The 19,271-nt window shown below is 34.0% G+C and overlaps 2 protein-coding genes across 2 annotated transcripts; one reads left to right on the plus strand and one right to left on the minus strand.

Moving 5' to 3' along the window:
- Positions 1-484: 484 nt before the first annotated feature.
- On the plus strand, positions 485-13,767 carry HELRODRAFT_160782 (hypothetical protein; the record flags this gene model as incomplete). The annotated part of the gene is made up of 8 exons (XM_009017714.1): positions 485-874; positions 4,359-4,472; positions 5,088-5,186; positions 6,166-6,382; positions 6,883-6,983; positions 11,977-12,084; positions 12,289-12,387; positions 13,123-13,767. The coding sequence occupies 8 exons, from the start codon at positions 485-487 to the stop codon at positions 13,765-13,767; spliced, it is 1,773 nt and encodes a 590-aa protein (XP_009015962.1).
- A 1,127-nt stretch (positions 13,768-14,894) lies between these two features.
- HELRODRAFT_94141 (hypothetical protein) lies at positions 14,895-18,981 on the minus strand (the record flags this gene model as incomplete). Its single annotated transcript, XM_009017715.1, has 10 exons — positions 14,895-15,276; positions 15,334-15,435; positions 15,857-15,930; positions 16,173-16,455; positions 16,688-16,853; positions 17,510-17,594; positions 17,737-17,835; positions 17,926-18,045; positions 18,362-18,611; positions 18,806-18,981. 9 exons carry the CDS (start codon positions 18,976-18,978, stop codon positions 15,342-15,344), a joined length of 1,344 nt encoding a protein of 447 aa, XP_009015963.1. The 3' UTR covers positions 14,895-15,276; positions 15,334-15,341.
- Positions 18,982-19,271: the final 290 nt, after the last annotated feature.

Below are 19,271 nucleotides of genomic sequence, written 5' to 3' on the forward strand. Positions count from 1 at the left end.
TCTTCATCAGCATCATCTTCTTCTTCATCATCATCACCGTCATCATCATCGTTGTTCTAATCATCATCATCGTCACCATAGTAATTTCACCATTGAAATAAGAGGCATAGAAATAATAATAATAACAGTGATTAATATTTCTATTATTGTCGTCGTCATCATCACCATCATTATCACCCTCATATATTCGGGATATTTGGGACAGCGTTATGTATGTGATGAGGTCTCTGGCTAAGACAGTGAATGAGTCATAACTCGCTAAATAATAAGAACAGTAACCTCTGATCAAAATAAGAACAACATCACTGCTAGCAACACTAGCTGTCAGAAAAATAAGGAGTTTGTTTGCTATTTGTTATTATTAATGTTATTATGATCACCACCATCGTTATGCTTAGTTATAAATATAGGATGACGATTCATTTTCACATTTAGAAAACCATATCATCATCGTAATAGAATTATTAGTATTTTACTCATTAAAATGTCTACCTACAACAACAACAACAACAACAACAACATTAGCAGCAGCAATGGCGAGGATAACAACATTAAAAACATCGACAACAACAGTAATAACATTAACAACAACAACAACAACAAGAGTAATGACGAAAACAAAAACAACATCAACATTAACGCAGAACCCACTAAATTAATCGAAAACAAGATAGATGGAACTACTACTACTACTACTACTACTACTACTACTACTACTACTACTACTACTACTACTACTGCTACTGCTACTACCACTACTGCTGCTACTCCCAATAATGATAATAATGATGGTGATAAAAACGATGACGTCACTGATGATGTCGGTGATGATGATGATGATGGAGCTGCATGTTGCGGTCTTGGTGGTGATGAGGTAGAATATTTTGACAATATTAAAAAGATAAACTATGCAATATGAATTAAATATTATTCAAATTTTATGTTAAAAACCATAAAAACAACATCAATTCAGTAAAAATGAATAGACTCAACAATTTAAGGCAAAATTTAGCCAAAAATATTTCATTTTGCTTTGTCTTTCATACAATAGAATACAGTACCTAAGTGCATACTGTGAACCCGGTTTTATGGGGCCACAATCTTTTCTTGGTATTAGGAACATTTTGTTACAGATCACTAAATAATAAGTAAACACCAGCGTTGTTACTTACTACACTTCAAGCTCGAAATTAGCAAGCCGAACGCAACAGAAAATCTTTCCTTTATATTATTTAATCTTATAATTAATAAATACAAAAACAGTAATAATAATATATGTAATAATAATAACAATTATTATTATAGTTGTTTTATTATTATTAATATTATTTAATATTCGTTATTATAATTTATAAATACATTAATAATAATAATTCTAATAATAACAATAATAATATTAATAATAATTCTAATAATAATAATTATTATTATTATAGTTATTACTATTTAATATTCGTTATTAATAACATTATTCCCCGGCGGCGGTCATCATCAGTTTCGCACCGGAAGTTTAATGACGTCACGATTACAGGTGATGACGATGACGAAAAGAAGAAAAGGATGATGATGATAATGATGAGATGATTATGACGATGATGCGAAGACCATGATGATAATGATGATGATGAATGTGAAAATATCATCATCACATGATTATTATTATCGTCATTTTAATGATGATGACGACGACGATGAAGATTTATAACAAAAAAACCCACATAGAAATAATAAGAAAAACAAAACTAATAAGAATAACACAAAATAAGAATAACAAAATAACAAAAATAATAAAAGAAATAAAACTAATAAAAATAACCAAAACAACCAAAACAACCGAAGGCATTCATACACATTTGCGACTTTATTATACGCGGATGTCAGTCGTAGGCTGGTATTTAGAGGTATTTCACGCTATTCTTCGGTATTCACAGCTCTGTTTTGGTATCTTTTGTGTATTTTTTTTGCAAGAATCTTGGTTTGTATGTCTATACATTTTATTTGTATTTTTATATTACTTCGATTTTGTTTTTGTTGATTATGTAGGTTGAAAAGTTTGAACATACCAAAATAGAATAGATAGTTGTTTATATTATAAACACTACACCAACATTGTATACATATATACTATGTTGAATACGTAATCACATATAAACGCATCCGTTAATATTTATACCCTAAATACCCTGTGTTTTTATACATGTACATAGATACATGTGGAAGAATATCAAATTAATTTATTTGTATACCTACGAAACAACAATACATACACACACACACCACCCACCCACCCACACACACACATACATACATAGATACATACATACATAAATACATACATACATACATACATACATACATACATACATACATACATACATACATACATACATACATACATACATACATACATACATACATACATACATACATATATACATACATACATACATACATACAAGCGACTTGAAACAAACTCAAGAAAAATGGTTTTAAATAAAATTTTCAAAACAGTCCAATCGTAATAAGCGAAGCAAGCTGAGGTCACGTAAGAGCCAGATGATGCTACTATGATGAAGAGGATGAGAATGATGATGATGATGATAAAATGATGACGATGCCAATGATGATGATGATACTGTCGTTGAAGACGATGTTGACACATATGGTGAATGCCCTAAAAATAAGTTTCAAAAATTATTTATCTACCTTTTGGGTTTTTTCTACACTCGCTCATTTATTTTTTGTCTCGGCAATCATTTTTATTTTACTTATCATTCATCATCATCGTCACAATGTTCTATTTCATCAGCACAATCTCACTCACTCGTAGTTCTTTTCTTTGTGTGTGTTGCGTTCATTGCTATATCATCGTCATAAAATTGTTTATGCATATTTCTTTAGTACCAGCATTTAACTAAATCATCACCTTCATCTTTCTCTGTTTATCTATGCTCTTTCATTATTATATTTTATCCATTTTCTTATTTTACTCTGATGATCATCATTATTATTTCTCTCTCTCTCTCTCTCTCTCTCATTTCCCTTGTTTTTAATACACAGTTTTGTTTTTTTGTGTTATCTGTTTTTCATCAGTTTGTTTTATTTCATTATCCTTCTTATTTCTTTTATTTCATTTTTTCTTTTCTCACTTTTTCCATCTTTCCATCGCTATCTACGCCACCACCTTTTTATGATTGGGGCAAAATGAGTGAGATACTGAGTGGCAAAGAAAAGAGAGAGAGCAAAAAAAAGAGAGAGAAAAAGAGAGAGAGAGGGAGAGAGTTGGTAGGCTGTCAATAGCAACCAATCCTCAGCGGAAATTATAAATTATAACCCTTTATATCTTTACAATGACAATGATGACAACAACAACAACAATAAAAGAAATAAAAGATATAACAATGATTATTATTATTATTGTTTTTATTATTATTATTATTGCTATTATTACCATTGTCATTATTATTCCATCATCATCGTACTCACCATTTCAGCAGAAATGTTCATAAACCCTCATATTGCGGTAGCCATCATAGCGTACAAATCTTCGGAGCAATTCAATTATAAATGCATCGCTGTATTATTGCACTTTCATCATCCTTATCACCAGATAAGGTGTCATCATTCTCATCACCATCGTCATTATCACCATCATCAACTCTGCCTACGTGGTCTGCCATCACTAACATTGTGTCCTTCAATCTCTTGGATACATAAATTATTATATTATATGTGTGTGTTTGTGTGTGTGTATTATTAATAACATCATAGGCACTAAACAACGCTATCATTATCATTGCCGTCCTCCTTTCCATCATCATTCGAAAGCTTAAAAGTGAACTTGGGTTTAAATCATTTTGATGGCAAAGCGTGAAGGCATGATTAATAACATTTCTCTACTTGGCACTACTATTACTGACACTACCACTACTACTATTACTAATTTTACTGCTACTACTACTACTTCTGTTTCTACTGTTGCCGCATGCCGCTTTTATGACTACTGCTGCTACTTTACTACTACTACTACTATTGCTGCTGATACTGCAGCAGCAACTACTACTACTGCAGCTACTCCTTCTGTTGTTATTACAACTTATATAACTACTAAATGTAAATACACTACCATGAACCTATGAATTACTACTTAGCTACCGCGACAAATACTGCTCGAGTGTTACCACCGTTCAGAGATTTCAGCTAAGGTTGTAAAAAAAAAATTCTGTCCATTGCGACAACTTTCAATGCAAACATTATTTTTATTGTTTCAACACACACACACACACACATACACACACACACACTCACACATAAACGCACACAGATATAAAAACACACACACAAACACACACACACAGATAAAAGCTTTCCATCGTTGTGTCTACTTGGGAAGTGTTGAGGAGTCTGAGAAGATGCTGGTGATGATGATAGAGAAGAGGAAGAAGATGAAGATTGTTGATGTTGCCAATTTGGTATGATGATGATGATGATGATGACGACGACGACGATGATGAGGATGATGGTTATGATGATGATAATGGTTATGATGATGGTTATTATGATGATGATAATAATAATGATGGTGATAATGATGATAAAGATGATTGTGATTAACGTTGTTACTGTGGTTGTGATGATAAATGAAGTTGATGACGATGATGAAGATGATGATGAAGATGACTATGATAGTGGATGGATAGTTTTGGCGATGGTGATATGAAGATGGTCATTATCATCTTCATCATATTTTATCAACAATGATGATATGATTAGACGCTAATTATTGTAGACAAATAAAATAATCTGAAATAATATTGATTCAGTTTGGACAGTCATTAATTTGGCAAAAATAACTCGCAATGAAAAAAGAGTTTTATCAGCATCAAACCCATCATCTTCTTCATCATTTTCACTCATTATCATAATCATTGTTATCATGTTGTAGCTATCACGAGCGGAATTACTGTTAACACTGCTATCAATCAATGTCGACTCATTGTCAACATCATCATTATTATCATCATCATCAACATTAACATCATCATCAACATCATCATTTTCACTAACATCATCATTATCATCATCAGTCTGGCCTTAGAGCAATCCACTTCGCTTCTAAAAGGGGAGATAGTGAGATGATGGAGATGCTGCTAAGGAGAGGGGCTTCTATCAACGCTCGGTCACGTGTTAGTTGTTGCTAATGATGATGATGATGATGAGGATGGTGGTGATGTTGGTAGTGGCAATGGTGATGATGATGGCCTGCATATATCATTTGCATGCACGCTTAACCGTTTCACTAATTGTTTCTTCCAATTGCCCTTATAAAATTCTTTGTTTATCTTGTTATTTTTATTATCTATTTAGTCATTCATTCATTCGTTCATTCATTCATTCGTGCATTCATTAATACAATCATACATACATACATACATACATACATACATACATACATACATACATACATACATACATACATACATACATACATACATACATACATACATACATACATACATACATACATACATACATACATACATACATACATACTTACATACTTACATACATACATACATACATACATACATACATACATACATACATACATACATACATACATACATACATACATACATACGTACATACATACATACATACATACATGTGACACATATTTAAATATAGTGTTGGGTTGGTTAATAATGGGGTAAAATTTGGGTTATTAAATATTAGGTCAATTATTACTAAATAGGGGGATGTATATCAATTATTAATGGAGGGTCTGGAAATTTTTGTTATCGTTGAATCGTGGCATGGTTCCTCTGATCATATATCGGTGAAAATGTCAATGCCACCTGGATATATGTTTGTTGATTATTTAAGAGTAAATGATCCATACCATGGGGGGTTAATAATTTTTTTTCGAAATTGGTACAAATTTGAAAAAATAAATGTACCTGTTTTTTCATCATTCGAGGCACTTTGTCTTGCCTTGACAATTGATAAAGTTAAAATACTTTTTTTGGCGATGTATCAGCCTGGCTCTGTAATGATATCTTCATTATTTTTTGAGAAACTGTCTTCAATATTAGAATTTGTAACATCACTATGTGATAAAGTAATTTTATTGGGTGATCTCAATATACATATTGAGTGTGATAGTGTGATTGTGGTCACACTATCCGCCTTAATAATTTGTTTGATCTGTTTCTAATGCGTAATGTCATAAATGAGTCTACGCATAATTTAGGAGGCATACTAGACCTCATCGTGTCTGGTTATCAAATGTCGGTTAATGATATCAAGATATATCCGAGTGGGGTACACTCGGATCATAGTTTGATAACGGCGTGTTTACCTATATCACGTCCGCTTTCTCGTAAGATGAAAAAATCAGTGCGCTCTTGGAATCGAATTGATAAAAATAAATTGATTTCATTAATTCAAGAATCACCAATTGTTAAATTTTGTGATATTATTGATGCAAATGAAGCTGCTGAGCTATTTAATAATGAATTATTAAAAATTGCTGATGCTGTTGCACCGATTCATATGGTTGAAAAATTGTGGCGACTGCACCTTGGTATGATGGTGAGTGTCGTAAGATAGGGCGTGATTGTCGAAGGGCAGAAAGAAAATATAGATTACATTATAGAATGGGGGACAAAAAATTGTGGGTTGAATCATTAAGGTTAAAAAACAAATATTTCAGGGAGAAAAAAGAAAATTATTGGAAAAAATTGGTTGATGAAAATGCTAATGATCCTAAAAAGTTATGGAGAATTTTAAATAAAATTTTATGTAAAGAGTCATCAAATGATTGTACTATGACCCATACAGCTAACGATTTCGTTGAATTTTTCATTAAAAAAATTGAAGGGATAAAAAACAATATATCTGTAGCTGGAGAGCCTACTATAAAGTGTAGGTCTAATGTTGACATAAAATTTTGTGAATTTTCGCGGGTATCGCAGTCTGAAGTTAGAACCTTTGTAATTAGTTCTCCGTCAACCTCCTGTATGATTGATTGTATGCCTGCTAATATTTTTAAACAATATATAGATTATTTTGTGCCCTATTTTACGGAATTAATTAATTTGTGTCTGTTAACAGGCACATTTCCAGCTGTTTATAGGCATGCAATTATTATTCCTCTTCAGAAGCATGCGTCTTTAGACATGAATGAACTTAAAAGTTTTCGACCTGTCTCGAATTTAACTTTTATTTCGAAGGTTTTAGAAAGAATTGTTCATAAACAATTTCTAAAGTATTTAAATAATAATAACTTTTTTCCGAATAATCAATCTGGTTTCAGACGCTTTCATTCGACGGAGACGGCCTTGTTACAGGTATTGTCGGAACTTTTTGAGGCTTCTGATCGCAATCAGGTCTCTCTTCTGACTCTATTTGATATGAGTGCCGCATTTGACTGTGTAAATCATGATACACTGTTACGTCGATTATGTTTAAGTTACGGTGTCTGTGACTTAGCTTTGGAATTTTTCAAATCTTATTTGTGCAAACGTACCCAGCAGTTTTATTATAATAATTCTTGGTCAAATACAGTTGATGCTTTGTCTGGGGTTCCCCAGGGGTCTGTTTTAGGCCCGCTTCTTTTTACATTATATACAGCCGATATTATGTATCTCATTGATGAATTTTCTTTAAAGGGTTTTGCTTATGCAGATGATGTTCAGATAATTGCAAGTGCGGCGACTGGGGAGTTTGATTTTCTGATTGAAAGAATGTTGGATTGTTTGGGTGCACTGGATGGGTGGATGGGTTTGAATGGTATAAAATTGAATCGGGAAAAAACTCAGCTGGTACCAGTTGGAACTTGGCAGCAAACCTCTAGGATTAACGTTGATTTTGTGAAAATAAGTGATATGATTATTGATTTTGGAAAAATGGCTACAGTTTTGGGTTTTAAAATAGATAAAAATCTATGTATGGGTGAACATATAAAGGTTTTGGTAAAATCTTGTTCATTTCAATTGCGGCAATTGTATCGAATTAAAAAGAGTTTGAACAGATCAACCATGGTTACTCTGATTCATTCGTACATACATTCTAGATTGGACTATTGTAATAGTTTGTTTTATAGTGTTTCGAAACATAAGATTGCTAAGTTGCAGATGGTTCAGAATAGAGCTGCAAGAATTGTTGTTGGTGCTAGTCGTGTTGAACATATTAGCCCACTTCTGTCGGAGTTGCATTGGTTGCCGGTCAGCAAAAGAATTGTTTTTAAAGTCTGTGTTTTGGTTTATAGATGCTTAAACGGATTGGCTCCGCAATATCTGTCCGAAATGTTGATTGACAGATCATCGATTTCTTTAAAAACTGGCCTACGATCAGATCGGGGAAACTTGTTAGTGGTCCCGGTTACTAAATTAAAAATTGCATCACGTAGTTTTGCAGTTTATGGACCAAGGCATTGGAATGAACTTCCATATTTTTTGCGCCGGTCTGGTCTGACACTTCCCCAGTTCAAGAGTCAATTGAAGACATATCTTTTTTCCTTGTAGAAAATTGCCATAGTTGTAAAGCGCCTATGAGAATGTTTTTATTAAGCGCTATATAAATGATCATATAACATATAATAATAATACATTTATTCAAGTTTGCGTATTTTGTTTACCTTTCATTTGTTTATTTTGCTGCATTTTGTACTCATTTGCATATTAACTTTTTAATTTATTTGCTCATTCCACATTCACTCATTCAAATACTCACTCACTCACTCACTCACTCATTCACTCACTCACGCACTCATTCACGCATTCATTCACTCTCTCACTCACCCATCAGCCGCCATGACAGCTTCTACCTCATGTTAACATTTGTCACAATTTGAAAGCTCTTTTCCCTTAATAACTAACCATACTTAATATTCTACTCATCATCATCGTCGTCACCACTATCATAATCATCGTCACCTCACTACGTCACAGCATTACAATATTGACATCAAAGTTATGTTGTTTGTCATCATCACAATTCCAATTAACATCTTATCATCACCAATATCATATCATCATCTACATAAATCAACATCATCATAACACATCGTCACCGATGATAATTTTGGAGTTATTTTCACCAGCAGTGTACTTTAATAATCTTCGAGTTAATGTCTGAAGTCTTCTCATATTTTTTGTTTACATTTTTTCTCTCCATCATCATCATCACCATCACTATCATCATCATTATTACCACCATCATCATTTTCATCGTCATCTTCACCACCATCACCATTCTCTTCATCATCTTCATCATCACCACCATCATCATCATCATCAATCTCATTGTCATCTCCATCATCATCACCACCACCACCATCATCAAACATCAGCATCGCCATCATCACCACCACCATAATCAACATCATAACCATCATCATCATCGCTAACTCATGTTGTACATTCTACCAGACCAGCCAACAACATTTTATTCGCCAACAAATGCCCGCTCGCGAAAATAATTATTGCCTCTGTACCCAGAAAATGGTGCATCATACGCTCGACACCGCGTATTTCTAAAAAAAATACCATATGCATACAAACATATATGCCCACACACACACACACGCACACACGCGCACATATCGTACATTCCTTCGTACGTACATAAAATTCACACGTAAAAAGGCTATTTTTCAAAAACGATATTGCTGTTCTAACTAGCCACATCACTGACGTCATTAGCATTATTATCACCGTCATCATTTTTAACATTCCTGTTCTTTGTTATCCTTTTAAAACTTCCACTTCCTCCATCATGGTTATCATCAAGATGTCATCATCATATCATCATCATCCTTCTCCATCGTTTCCGTCGTTTCATCGCCATCCTTTCATCATCATCATCGTCGTCGTCGTCATCCTCCTCTTCATCCTGGTCACTCCACAACCGTTCTGACATCATCTCCATCCCATCATGATGATGGTGAGTAGTAATTAAATGGTCATCAGCTCTGCTTCATCGTCATCTTCATTTTAAAGAGCCTCAACAACGTCCAATGTTCAATAAAAATGTTATACATTTTACGACATTCATAAAAATTAATTGCATGCGCTTGTGCATGGTGCATGGTGGGAGCTGCGTTGAGATTGCATATCAAATTGCTCTCTCGTTAATCGTCTTATTTATTTTTCATCCATCTTTTGTTATGATTAACCGCCACCATTGAATGAGCCTCAGAATTGTTATCACAATCATCACAGAGTCCTCGCCCCGACCATCATCCTCATCATTGCATTAACTTCATTCATTGCTTAAACTCTATAACTTGTCTTCAAACAATCTTGCATAATAAATCTACATCAACATGTTGTATATTGTGTGTGTGTGTGTGATGTGTGTGTTTTTGTGGTATATGTGTGTGTTGTGTGTGTTTTTGTGATATGTGTGTGTGTTTTTGTGGTATATGTGTGTGTTTTTGTGGTATGTGTGTGTTTGTGTACATGCGTATAAATCATAGATTGGATACATGCAACTGTCGTATACTTAGGGCACATATTACGAAAAGAATGCGAGATATTCGTGATAATTATGAATTGGTTCGGTGTACATCTAATTAACATCCTTGCGCAACTTCTTGAAAAGATGTTACGAGAAATAATTGATGTACAAGCGTGTTCGTTGGATGTTGTACAACAAATTTTGTGTACACGCACGAGACGGCCATGATAGTTACGCGCCGATATTGCTTTCCATTCATCCATCAATTCACCTTCTGTCCCAGCCGTCCATTCATCATTTTGCATTTATTTATTCTTTATTTTCTCTGTTTTAATCAATTAGAAAACAATCCTCTGTGAAAAATTGTTTTTTCTCCCTACGTACGCACATGTGTATATGCAGATGCGTGTGTGTGTGTGTGTGTGTGTTGTGCATGTATGCTTGCGTACAAGCGTATGTGATTGTATCATGTACGTACGTCGTACTGGTGTGTACTTGTTCTAGTGCATACTTGGTATGATTATATGATATGTTGGCATGTACGTATATATGTGCGTATGTTTGCACGTATCTACGCGTGTACCCAACAGAGGCGTCTGTTCTGATTCCAAACTTTTAAAAAAAAAATCTAGCAAAAGATAACAAAAGGAAAGATTTTCTATCGTCAGTGAAAAAACATAAGGTACATTCACGTGTGTCTCTCTTTTATCACATTCTTACTGACTAAAATGTATAAAGAAGCAGATATAAAACTAACGTATTACGACTAAAAAAACTCAATTGTTTCGGTAAATAGGCACTAACACGCTCCTTTATACGAGCAACTTTTGTACCGAAAGATCGTTACTTTGTTTTACATAAAATTCACATGTTATATTACACGAAAAACATTCCATAAAAATAACACAGACGCTTATACACACACACCTACACGCATGATGCCACGCATGCAAAGACAAACATACGCAAACACATAAACACATACGTACACACACACATACATACACACATGCACACTTATATACGCATACGCCCGTGCAGCCATCATTCTTCTTTAACGCCTTTCTCTGAAGAAAAATTTTTATTTTTTTGACCAAAAAAATAACCTTTCTTAAATTTAAATACTTTATGAGGTGACGTAGAAACAAAAATAAACAAAATTAAACAATCGTAAACAAAATTAAACAATCATAAACAAAATTAAGCAAACATAAACAAACATAAACATTGAGACGAAAAAGGTAAACCAACTCAACATTACGAGATACATCGTTATGGGATTTGCTCCGAACAAAAACATTGACAGCAAATGTCAAAAGCCGAAGTATAAATATAAAAACTTATGATGTAGAAGAATTAAAATTCCAAAACTGAAAACATATACATTTTCCATTATCATCATCGTTATTACAACTATCTGTATTTTCATTTTAATGCCATTGTAATCCTTTTAATCACGTTCTAATCATTTCAATCATATTTTAATCCGCGTCCTAATTATTTGATACGCAGAAGGGCAACACGGCCCTGCATACAGCCTGCTTGTCTGGAAACGTTGAAATTGTTAAAGTTCTTTTAAAGAATGTGGTGCAACTAAACGACACGTGCGAGTGCAATGAGGTTTGTAGCGTGGTGATCATCTATATCATTATCAGTATCATTGTTATCATCATCCTTATCATAGTGTCCACCCGACTATCAAAACTACTGCGTGTTTATTTGTCTTTAGGTATGTGTATGTATGTTTGTATGAGTATGTATGTGCATGTTTGTCATTGTCGCCATCATCATCTTTACTATCATCGTCGTTATTATCGTTATCAGGATCACTTCACTGCATTGTACATGGCGTCACAAGGTGGCCATCAGGAAATTGTTACCTTGCTATTGGCACACGGTGCCGATCCAACTATCAAAACAACGGTATGTTTGTTTGTACGTGTGTATGTGTATACTTGCTTGTAGGTGTGTATGTTTATGTATGTGTCCAGCACGTATGTTATAATAATGCGTGGTTGTTGGTTGTGTTTAAACACTTCATCAACGGTAGATTTAATGAATGGATGTACTTAATGAATGAATGCATTAATAAAAAAAACAAATAAATGAATGAATGAATGAATGAATGAATGAATGAATGAATGAGAGGAAGGAAGGAAGGAAGGAAGGATGGCTAACTTGCATCTACAGGAACTAATCCGAAAATGTAATTAATTCCGAAGAAACTATTTTTCGTTTTATCTCCATCTGTCTGTCTATCTCTTTCTCTCTCACTCTCTTTCCAGTTTTCTTTATCTCGTTTTCCGCTTTCTGTAGATCTTAGTTAAATCCCCATTTACTTGAATAAATATTGATCTTGTTCTTATTATTTACCCGGACCAAATAAAATTTTTAAATTGAAAGGTTGGGTACATTGAACGAAATTCAATTTTTTAAAAACGTATTTAAGGAAAAATGGCTGAATAAAACAGCAAATAATTCATTATTTGTGGAATTATTTATATGAAAATATGAACGGCGACTTCTATTTTTTGTATCATTCGTTCATTCAAACGGGGTCTGATCACGGAGGTGCAAAATGAAATTAGAAATTATCGAGATTGTTATACTTTGTTTTATAAAATTAAAACAAATATAAACAAATGAATGTTTGGTCAGAATGGCTTCCTGGCAGAGGACATAGCGCTCCAGATGGGTCACACGTCCATTGCTGAGTTGCTGTCCGAGTTCACCAGGCAGAAGCAAATGCAGCAGCTGAAGCAACTTGACAAACAACAACAACAACAGCCACAAGAACAACAATCATTACAACAACAAAAACAGCTACAACACAATCTATTTCATCCTCATCAATTTCTACATCTAACACACCAGCAACAACAGCCGCATCAACGACAGCAGCAACGAAGATCAAGAAAGTATTCCTTACAAATCTATCCGCAATCATCCTTCATTTACCAACAACAACAACAACAACAACAACAACAACAACAACAACAACAGCTACCTCACCAACCACAACAAAAATTGTTACTTCAACCACATCTCAAGCAGCAGCTACAACAACAACAATCCAAGGGTCGTTTAATTCGGGTGCGAAACAGCAAAAGTGCCGAAAAGTTGTTGTTGCGAGATGGCGTGCTGGGTCTGATAAGAAGGGCTCCTGCCATCAGTAGGCGAGACCTCTTCCCTAGTCCAATGAGAGGTAGTTATTTCGAAAGTTCCGCCAACCAATCAAAGACCGCGAATGCATCTAAACATAGTCCCTCTGCTACCGGTGATCACGAGGGGTCCACCTCGTAAAAGAAAGAGAGGAGGAAGAGAGAGAGAGAAGGAGAGAGGAAAAGAAAGAGAGAATAAATAAAAAGTAATGAAGAAGAAATAGATACAGAGATTTATAGAAAAAAGACATAGAGAAGATAAAGATAGAATACAAATTAGAGATTGAAAAAAAAAGCATACGGTTCGCTCATACATTCCCAGCAGAAATAAATCATCCATAATTATTTTTATGCTGTATATGCAAAATGTCATACGTGATTTGGAACGCGTGGGTTATTTACGACGCATCCATAAATTAATTTATACTCTAATTAATGCATCATAAATGACATTAATTTTTCATCTATAATATTAGTTTATTAGTTATATTGACATTTTATGTGTTTGGTGTGCGTGTATGCTTGTGTGTGGTGTGTGAGTGTTTGTGTAAACATAAAGCATGCATTATGTGTTTGTATGTACGTAGCGAGAGAGAGAGAGAGAGAGAGAGAGAGAGAAAGAAAGTAGAAAAGAAAAAGCATGTGTATCATTCTTCCATTTCATCTTACGTATTTATTTCTGCTTGGTTAGCCAACATAGCTACATAGCCGTTCGTTACTACGTTCATTCAACATTTCTTCTTGCCAGCATGTCTCTTCTATTCGTTTCCGTCTGTGTTTGTTTGTTCGTTTGTGTGTTTGTTTGTTTATGTGTTTGTTTGTTTGTGCATGTCGGTCAACTTACTTTTTCATTTCAAATATCATCTATTGTAATGGCAAGTATTATATCTATCAGTTTTTAAAATGTAACTAACTGGTTAGGCGCAGAAATAGGTTTAAATTATTTTCAGTCTACATACGTATCGGACACCTTAGCAATTATTATTATTCGATCTATGTAATAAATAGATATTTTTGTAAAACATACTATGGAAATAAATATCTAATAATTAATATCATAATCGGCATCATCGTCATCATCTCCACCACCAACATCACCATCGTCTCCACCATCATCATATTCAAAATCATCATCATAGTCTCCCCCACCATCATCCTCATCATCTCCATCATCATCATATTCAAAATCATCCTCGCCAGAGACTCCAACACGTTTGAATCAAGCCAATGACATATTAGGCTTATTTTTCTGAACGTATTTTATTTATTTTCACGGCCTAATGTCAATCTGATGTAAGTCTAAATTATTTACATGATCATGTATTGCAATATTTATAATAAATTAGAATGAATATTGATGTCAGATCATTAACATGCGACGAAAAAGATAAATAAATAGATTTTTAAAATTTATAACGAATTAATTGTATTTGTTATGAACTAATTGAATTAATTATGAATTAATCTTGTTATTATTCTGAATTATTTTCAATGAAATGTTTTTTCTTCTAAAAAATCTTTTTAAAAAAAATTTTGTATCTTTTGACTCGAATTTTTAAATTGAATAAAAAAATCCTCACTTATTCACCATTATCATCACAACCATCATCACCATCATAATCATCATCGTAGTCATCATCATCGTAGTCATCATCATCGTCATCATCATCATCGTAGTCATCATCATCGTCATCATCATCATCATTATCATCATCATTACCTATCTCTCGTACAAGATTGTAATTTAGCCATCAATCTGTCAGTTAAGGGTGATATGGGTTTTATTATTTTTCTTTGCTGCAACAAGTCTCTGGATTAAAAAAAATATTAAAATTACAATTTAAAAATAAATTAAATGAAATATGTCATTAATTTGATGCATTGATATCATGTAACCTATGTAATACATTACATGTAACCTATGTAATACACTACATGTAACCTATGTAATACATTACATGTAACCTATGTAATACATTACAGGTAACCATTCCATTACATTATCATCAATTTGATCATTCAAATCATCGTCATCGAATGCCTCTTCATTAATCATCGCCGTCATCATCTTCCTCCCTATCATCGATGTCAGCAGCAGCAGCAGCAACTCGCCATCCATCATCATCTCCATCGTCATCGGCAACTTCGTCGTCGTCGCCATCGTTACAAAACCACCATCCCAAAAATCACCGCCATCGTTAATCATCATTCATTCATCAGCCATCACTGACCGAGCCAGGCTTTGATGTTCGGGCTTTTTGGAATTCATGGAAGCGTGTATGCAAAACTGCGCAAAAACATCTCGCTGGAAGTTATAAAAGAAGAAAATTAGATCATCATCATCATCATCCTCATCACCATCATTGAAATTCTCATCATTAAGGCTCTTTACATTATTGTCATTGTCACCAATTTTGATTTCACCATAAATTCCATCCCACTATCATAGGTCTTTTCATCATCGCCATAGTAACCATCTACTTCCACTATTTCCATCATTACAATATTATCACCATCGCAATCTTCATCATCTTAATCATCACCAACCTGAGCGTCACTGCCCCCAATAACAACCACCAAATCACGTTTGATTGACGGCTGGAATGCTCCAAACAGCCCCTCCCCGGATTTTGCTTCCTTAGGGCCCATCTCTTTTTCCAGCCCCTCGCGGCCTTTCCCGAATTTCCCCTCTTGAATTTCTTTCATCATCTCACGGAACAACTCAACAGCTTCTTCATAGAAGCCCTCGTGATAGGCCAGCATGGCACGTGACAACTTGAGGCCCACCAATCTCGAGGTCATCGTATATTCGTTCGCGTGTGGCTGGGTGCTTTGTTTGTTTGTTCGTTCGTTAGTTTATTTTCCTTTGTTTGTTTATTTTAAAACCTTAACTAAAAAATCAAAAAAAAACATACCAGCAAATACATTAATACAATAATACAACGAGCATATATATAACGATCAATCAACCAATCAATCAACCAATCAATCAATCCATCAATCAACCAACCAATCCATCAATCAACAAATCAGTCAATAAACCAATAAAATAACCATCCGACCTCAAATAATCCTCAATGGACTGCACAAACTGTCTGGCCTTCACCCTGTGACCTGACCCGAGGAAGACCATGAGAAAGTGAAGGTCATTGAAAGTGTACACGTGATCGTTTGCGTGGTTCTCGCAGGTGCTAATTAGCCCGCAAAATCTGTCTTTCAAATCAACACCTTTGAAACGTATTAGCAGGAGTGTTGTGTTGTGGCGGGGGAGTTTTTTAATGCCAAACATGTTTTTGATCAGTCGGATTTACTACTAATTGATTGATTGATTGATTGATTGATTGATTGATTGATTGATTGATTGATTGATTGATTGATTGATTGATTGATTGATTGATTGATTGATTGATTGATTGATTGATTGATTGATTGATTGATTGATTGATTGATTGATTGATTGATTGATTGATTGATTGATTGATTGATTGATTGATTGATTGATTGATTGATTGATTGATTGATTGATTGATTGATTGATTGATTGAATGATTAATTGATTAATTGATTAATTGATTGATTGATTGACTGGCCGAATGAGTGATTGAACAAATGGATAGAAAAATGAATGATTGATAGATAATGAGTTGTTGGTCTAAAAGAAAGGAAGGTAGATGGAAACATGTGGGGAAGAAAGTTGATGCTTAAAACATGAAAAAAACTTCATAAAATCCGAACAATCGATCAATCAGTCAATTAATCAACCGACCAATTAATCAATCAATCAATCAAACATTCAATCAATCAATTAATCAATCAATCGATCGACCAATCAATCAATCAACCAATCATCAACTAACCAATCAACAACCATTCAATCAACTAACCTTCCAACATCAATCTGTATAATATTGAACAAGCATCAACAACGTTGAGCATGTTATCAGGATCTTCTTGAATTCTTGGACCAATCTTTTATCATCATCATCACCATCATGAAAAAACAAATGAATGAACAAATGGGTGAATAAATGGATGGATGGATGGATGAATGAATGAAGGAACAACCGAACAAAAAATAAAAGAATAAAACAAATTATAATCAATAAAATACCTTAGCATCATATATAGCCAAGGCCCTACCATGGTCACCTCTCTCTATGTTGAAGACTGCATTGTGCCAATGAACGTGACAAGACATTAAGTTGCAGGACTTATAGTGTAATTTTATTCTTCGCATTATTATACTATCATTATTGTTATTATTATTATTATTACATAATTAGTTACTTAATTAAGAAACCTGCCAATCATCAACAGTTTCATCAAGAAACTTTGCCCCCAAATTAAACTGACCAATCATCTCGTATACATGGGCAAGTGCGTGCGTACTCCAGATGTCATTTCTTAAATGCTTCAGGCCCTAACAATATTAATTAATTAATTATATAACTAATTAATTAATTAATTATAACTAAAATGAACGTTTTTTGACATAATTAAAAGATGAGGTGGTCTTAGTATGAAAATATTTGAACAATTGCATATCTTTTGATAAAAATATAAAACTTGATGAAACATTTTAAAGAAGTACAAATTAATTACTCGCAAATAAAAACGTTTAATTTTTTAGTTACATGTTTGAAGATGGACACACGTGTAATTAAAAAGAACTTCTGAAACAATTCAATTACTAAGAAAAATCAAATAAAAAATGTTTTAAAAGTGACTGGCTCAACCTCTTTGGCCAATCTCTCAGCCTCTTCATACTCCTCATTCTCACAGCATCCAAAAGCCTTCATCCCAAAGAGGAAGTGCCAGTAGGGTACTTGAGGGCTCCACTTGTCTTGTACCCTCTCAATAGAACCTTTCAGGTCCCTTTTGTAACCAAGGTAGAAATATGACTCGGCAGCTAATTTCAGTGCCAGTGGATCTGTTGGATGGCTCTGCAGGATTCTTTCCCAGATTGTTGAGGCCTTACCCATAAATCTGTGTGCACATGTTTGCATTGCTGTGTCAGAGTGTGCGTGTGTGTGTGTGTGTGCGTGCGTGCGTGTTTGTGGTGTGTACACACACACTAACTGTTCAACTGTTTCAATTATCAAACATGTAAACACAGATGATTAAGCATAAAAAACAGAAAAATGAAAAAGAAAAACGAGAAAAAGAGAAAACAAACGAACCCCTCATCTAACTTTCTCAGAGCATCAACATGCAGCTTCTCCCTTTCGGAAAGATTGACATTTTCAATGGCCAGTCTGTATGTCAGGTCGAGACTTTCTCGAAATTCTTTATTTGTCAGAGGATTGCTGGTGGTTCCCAGGAATTGTATGGAGTTTAACAGCACATGTCCCATCACAGAAAAATTTATTTGAAAGGAAAAAAGCAAGTTAATATTTGACATTTATTGAACTCTAAAATATAAACAAAAAGATTAAATATTAAAATGATTAGAAAATAAAGTCTGATGAATGCTAAAATTATATAAAGAAACCAAAATCAGGATCAGAATCAATCATTTGTTTCAGTGTGCCCAGTAAACCTCCCATGCTTTCAAACTCTTCCCAGTGGAACAGCTTGCAAAATCAACATTATTAACTAACTAACACTATCAGCCATCACAATGTTCATAATTAATATTTTAAATTC

This window comes from Helobdella robusta (genome assembly GCF_000326865.2).
Source record: "Helobdella robusta unplaced genomic scaffold HELROscaffold_2, whole genome shotgun sequence".
NCBI classification, from domain to species: Eukaryota; Metazoa; Annelida; class Clitellata; order Rhynchobdellida; family Glossiphoniidae; genus Helobdella; species Helobdella robusta.